Source organism: Oculina patagonica, chromosome 1 (assembly GCF_052425735.1).
Source record: "Oculina patagonica isolate OP01 chromosome 1, crgOcupat, whole genome shotgun sequence".
NCBI classification, from domain to species: domain Eukaryota; kingdom Metazoa; phylum Cnidaria; class Anthozoa; order Scleractinia; family Oculinidae; genus Oculina; species Oculina patagonica.
In genome coordinates, this window is record NC_135758.1 from 24,397,029 (window position 1) to 24,403,028 (window position 6,000).

Below are 6,000 nucleotides of genomic sequence, written 5' to 3' on the forward strand. Positions count from 1 at the left end.
TTAACCAGAAAGTAACAATGAGTGGGGACGATTGAGACGAAACTTTTCCGGCTGATTTTAAACTTTTCCGGCTGATTTGTACTCATGCTTACCTTATTATAGGAAATTATCGCTCCTTTAAATTAACGGCAATTTTAAAAATTCGCTTTAATTTATCGCGTTAATTTTTGTCGGTGTTAATTTCCACGACATTAATTAACCGAAGCGTTTATTTCCGCGACCTTAATTTCCATTATTATTGCCCTAAATTCTGGGCCCTGTGCAACCATTGTTGACTTTGAAATGAATGATGTGTCCCCGCAGTGTGTAAGCAATTGCAATTTATATATTTCCAACTCATGCCCGCTTTCAGAAGGACATTTTGACATCTGACACATCAACTTCTTATGGTTTCGGCCAAAAAAATTCTTTGTGGAAACAAAATTTGTTCTTGTTGCCGCCGCAAACTGCGTTAATTTCCTACATTTTAAAAATCTACCTCTTCTTTCGCGTTAATTTCCTTTCTTCAGGAGTAAGTTTCCCTCCAATTCGCGTTAATTAAAGTCGCGTTCATTTCAAATGCACAAATTAACACGAGAGTTACAGTAATTTCCTAGAAAAAGGTCGTTATTTTCAGTGCCTTTGGAGATGTTTTGTCCCAAACGCAAGTTCTAACGCACGCTGGTCACTGCTAACCAGTTTCTTGACCTTTTCAACATTTCCTTAGAAACCTGTTTAAAGACTACAAGTCTCTAGAGCTGGCGGGGGAAAACCAAGATGCTGTAGACAGCTGGAAAGCCTCTTTCTTACGTGCGGGAGTTTACCCCGAGAGAGAGTCGTCAGAAGACAAGAGCCTGGTAAGGACTGAAACAAAATTGATCACGTGATTAATAGTGTCTCACTTGATTAATGTCGCTACCCTTCGGTAGCAATAAAATAAACAAAAAAAAAAACAATGCCTCTATCCCCCAAAACAACAGCAGCTGTTACACTAGAGGACCAGTAGAAGTACAGTCTATAAGATGTGCTACACTGCTGGATTAACAGCGAAAGAAAACAGTTAGAATGTGACATCTGTAAATTTAAACAATTTTCTTCTTGAGTGAGCTTATAGGTATCTATAACTAACAGTGTGTCAGCTCTATCGCGTTTCTGATGTTTTCCAGATTATCCCCACGGACCATTAGGCAGTGGAATTCCCTTCCAGCCGAAATTGTTCATGCAGATTTTCTTGACATTTCAAAATCTAAACGATCTGGGTACTTCACAAAAAATTAGTTTATCTTTTACTTCCTATGACTATATATGATATTTTACCTTTGTACCTTATTTCTCTCTCTTCTGATTTTAACAGTTTGTTTGATATCCCAATGGACTTACATATAACCAATTTTTTAATGCTGAAGATACTAATTAAAATGAGACACGTCATGAAGTTGCGCCATATGTTATCTTTCACAACTATTTGCCATTTTTTTGCTGGTTTCTTAAACTTTTAAGTCAATCAAAGATTAAACAAACGCGCGTACAATTTCTTCGCGTTTAAACAAATTAGTTGGCATTTTTTTTTTACTTTCAACGCGACGCCACGGGAAAACTAAATCTACTTGATGAGAACTTTGCAGTGTGATATCTTATTTATTTTATTTTTTTTTTTCCACAGCAAGGTGAAATAGGCACCCTTGATCCACAGATGGAACGTCAAGTCGAAACCATAAGAAACTTGGCGGATTCTTACTTAAAGATTGTCAGCAAGACGGTTCGCGACCTCGTCCCTAAAACTGTGATGTTCTTTATAATAAACAATGTAAGCTCATGTTATTGTATTTACTTTCTTCAAATTGTTTTCACCACTGGTCGAACATTAATTTCCATTTTAAATTAATAGGCCTTATCACGGTTTTTGATGCCATCTTGACGAGTAGGCACAAGCGGGTAGAAATTACAGCGTTTCGTATGGGACCAAATCCGACGGCAAAAATTCGAGACTTTTACGTCAAAAATTGAATTCTGGAAAACTTATGAATATGAATTGTAAAGTTAAGATACTGGGCAAAAGTTAATTTATTCGCCAAGTTAATGAAGGACTGTAGCTCTGGGTTATAGCGAACATACCTTGTGGATACAGGCCACTTACCTAGAAAGCGTTCAGTTACGTTTTATTAACGAATAATTTCCAATTCATTTGTCTATAATTTTCGGTCCGTACACTGAACGTGGAACGTCAATTTGCGGGAAATTTGTAAATATCTAGATTCGAATATCGAGTATGGGAAATTAACTTTTCCCATTAGAATGTTAACAGTTTGATACGAATTCAAAACTTAAGTTGTCCAGAATTCACTTTCCATTAAGAAGATAGAAGCGAGAACCTTGGGTTTTGTCTGCTCGGTGGATGTTTAGTTTTCCTGGGACTTTTTGCATTCCCTGAAAAAAAGTGTTGCTGTGTTTTTTATGTTATTTATCACACGCACTTCCTCAAGTTGTTGTTTTAGAAGTAGTGGTGAAGTATAAGCAGAACTGAGCAACCCTCCAAGTTAAGACCATTTTAGTCGCCATGGCGCTAAATTTTTGGGGCGGGGGAATAAATTGGAACCAAAACCCCCCCCCTGGGGAAAAAAATTGAGAAAAAGAATTGGAAGGGGGGAGTGTGGGAAATTATTTTTTTAAAGCAACCAAAGTGGGGGGGGGGGGGGAAAAAAGCAAAAAAAAAAAAAAATAAAGGGGGGGGGGTACGATTGTGAAGAACATGTGTACATCAGGCTTATCTGGTTTAACAAACAGGAATGTTCTTTAAGTCCTAACGGTCTTTGTTTATTTACACACTTTAGGTGAAGGAATTCATCGGTCAGGAATTGTTAGCTCATTTATACTCGGGCGGAAATCAGGTAAGAGGAAGGCCTAAGACAGATCAGTGAAACGATTTCTTCTCTCATTTCTCTCAGATAAGCAGCCAATCAGAAAAACCGTGCAAAGTACTATTGAATATCCTAAAGGATGTTAGTCTTGATGAGGACAAGGCAATCAGAAGCCTGAATAGCTTGGTTATCCGATGGTATTGCCCTTTTGCAGGCAGAGAGGTTTTTACCATTATGGTTACGGCTTTGCGTTGGTGGGCTTGAGATAAAATTGCTTCTCTACCGTGAAGATGCCTTTCTTGACTAGGGTTTTTATTGTATACTCACTCACCTAAAGACTCCCGTGTTAAATATCAAAAATGGTAACTGACTTACTAATGGGGTATTTCACGGCACATGTTACGCACTCGGGGGAAGGCAATTGTCTAACCGCTACGTAACTAGCAACAACTCTGAAGTTTCCTTTAAATTAAAGATACAGTGTGTTTTGTCATGATTTAGAATGACTTGATGAAGGAAAGCGACGCTGAGGTGGCGCGCAGGGAGGAGATGTTACGCATGTTTCACAGCTTAAAGGAAGCTCTTCGGATTATTGGTGATATAGACGCGTCCACAGTTAGCACAGCGCTCCCGCCGCCTGTTGACACAGGGAACCTGGACCTGACTGATTCATATAAGCCGCCACGGTATGACAATGACATTTCGTATCCTGCTAATTCCCAGTATAGACCCTGTTATAAGACGCGAATCCTGCTTCAACCACGCAACAAACTGACAGAAAAAGAAGTAAACGAACATACCAAAGAAATAACCAACCAGCCGGCCGAGAAAAATCAAACGAGCCAACGAATCCACCGACAAAGGAACAAAGGAGTTAAGGAATAAACAGACAGACGAATGAACGAACCTGCTAACCAACCAAACACCCAAAGGACAAACAACGGAAAGCCAACATGACTGATAAACAGGCAAACAAACAAATCAGCAAACAAACTAAAGAAATAAACCAACCTGAGTACCTAATAGCGCATCATTATTTTTTTTTTCAATTTCAAACTGAGTTTTTTAGTAAACCTTTGAACAGTTGCTTCTTCTTGTTACGGGTGACTATGAAGTACACGTGAAGATGATGATGACAAAGTACGATTTTGATTTTTTTCTCAGGGCCGCCAGACAAGCTCCCGCACCTCGACCATCCTCAACTCAGGGTTCAAATCCTGCCCCTCCATCTCGGCCTTCCCGTCCCGTCCCGGGCGTGCCGTCCCGACCAGATAGTGCGCCGTCTGTACCCAAGTGAGTAGAATAAGATATACCTTTTCTCTCTTTTTTTTAACTGCTATGAAGTTTCTAATACGTGGTTGTTGGTAATCAACGTTACTTAGCTTACTATAGGCATGACGATATAACGTGGAGCTTTTAAAACAAGTAAATTGGTTTGATCACCTTCAGATAAACCAAGCTAGACTAGGCTTATAGCTTAGTTGAGCTTTACAAATGACTCTGTAACTTCAGTAGACGGAGGGTAAATTGCATTAGTACAATGTGGACGAGCCACACTGACAGTTAATTCCTGATTAACCCCCTGATATTCAGGGTTTTTTTCTCTGGCTATTGTTTTTTTGCTAAGCATTTTTAAAGGTTTCGTTCCATTTTTAAGGAGCTGCTTTGCGGTTTTGATGCAGCTTGAAAAATTGAGCCTCAAGATTACAAGTTTGTCCGTGATCGTATTCGTCTTATTCTTTTTAACTCGTTACCATCGTTGTTGGTGTTCCTTTTTTTTTCCTTTTTCTCGCTGGTGTCTATTTTAACATTATTAAACTGAAGGTCAAAGTCCCTTCGATTTATAGGTAATTTTGTAGCTGTACTTCGCCTCTCTCCTTGGCTGAGGTTTCTGTTGTAATCGCATACACTCTACACAAGCGCGCGGGGGAAAATGTTGGGGAGCTGCATGTAAATGTAAGGTTCCCCTCGCGCCCTACTTTATTGATCCCCTCAGGGGCCTCTGCGAAGGAAAGATTTCTGAGGACATTATGTTATATTAATTTGTTTTTTTTCTTTTCAACACCACAGGAGACCCAACGCACCAGGCAAGCCTGCCCCTCCGCCCCCTGTACCTGGTCGCCCACCTGTGCCATCAAGGCCTTAAATGTCAACAGCAGCATAGCCATACGTCTCTTTCATACCTTTATTACACTTCCAAAGATAGGAAAGATAGGAATATATATTAACTTTTGATGAATAGTTAGCTAGAAAATTACCTTCGTCGCAGCTACACTGTAGTATAATCAATGATGGAAATGGGAAAATGCGGGAAAATGAAAAAAAAAAGATTTGATTATATAATCTGGATACATTACTCAAAAGTTTGCTTAGCAACAAACAATTGATTTTGTTTCCCTTAAGCCTGGTTTTCACTAGCGACGCAAGCACAAGCACAAGCACAGGCGCGATCACGCAAAAAGGACCAATTTTGATCCTTGTGCTTGTGCTTGCCCCAAGCACAAGCACAAGCATCAAAATGCAATGCGCTTGTGCTTTTGCTTGAGTCGAAGCCGTTTACACAGAGAAAAAAGAGCTGTTATCCCTGCGCTTGTGCTTGCGCTTGTGCGTGCGTCGCTAGTGAAAACCAGGCTTTACGAAGGTTTACAGTTAATTGAGACTTAAAGCAGCCACTGCGGCAACGCCGAAGACAACGTGGATTAAAAAAAAAAAACGAAATTCAAATCGAAATCAATTCAAGTTTTCTGTCAGAATGAAAATGAAACATTAAAATGTCATCGTCTTTATTAATATTCTGGACAAGACGCCGATTTTTGTCATTTCACATTGTTGTTTCGCAGCAGAGGACCTGCTCATTTAACTTACTTTTTACTGATTACTTATAGAGCGTTCTTTGCTGACGTCATTGTTTACATTTTGCCTCATGAGCAGAAAACCTAGCGCAGAGAAGGCATCATGCTATATACAAAGTGACTTTAGATATTAATTTTTAAGAGCCTGTCAAACTTAATTATCGACGAAATTTTCAGCTCTTTGTGTGCAATATTCAAGGAGATATAAGCGTTCAAAAACTGCAAAATTTCTGGGTGGTAAGAGCGTTAATGAGCCCATACATTCTTTGTAAACTATCAAGTTTTCAGAATTGCGTTACAGAAAAAGTATT

The 6,000-nt window shown here is 39.3% G+C and overlaps 1 protein-coding gene across 1 annotated transcript in view; it reads left to right on the forward strand.

Annotated features, from left to right (window-relative positions):
• Positions 1–5,145, forward strand: part of LOC144642469 (dynamin-1-like) — a 30,878-nt gene extending 25,733 nt beyond the window's left edge. The window contains exons 18-23 of the mRNA XM_078501432.1: positions 707–836; positions 1,643–1,786; positions 2,811–2,867; positions 3,339–3,523; positions 4,002–4,130; positions 4,908–5,145. Coding sequence (XP_078357558.1) covers positions 707–836; positions 1,643–1,786; positions 2,811–2,867; positions 3,339–3,523; positions 4,002–4,130; positions 4,908–4,983 — 721 coding nt within the window. The 3' untranslated portion in view covers positions 4,984–5,145. The remainder of the gene's footprint in view (positions 1–706; positions 837–1,642; positions 1,787–2,810; positions 2,868–3,338; positions 3,524–4,001; positions 4,131–4,907) is intronic.
• The last annotated feature ends 855 nt before the right edge of the window (positions 5,146–6,000 follow it).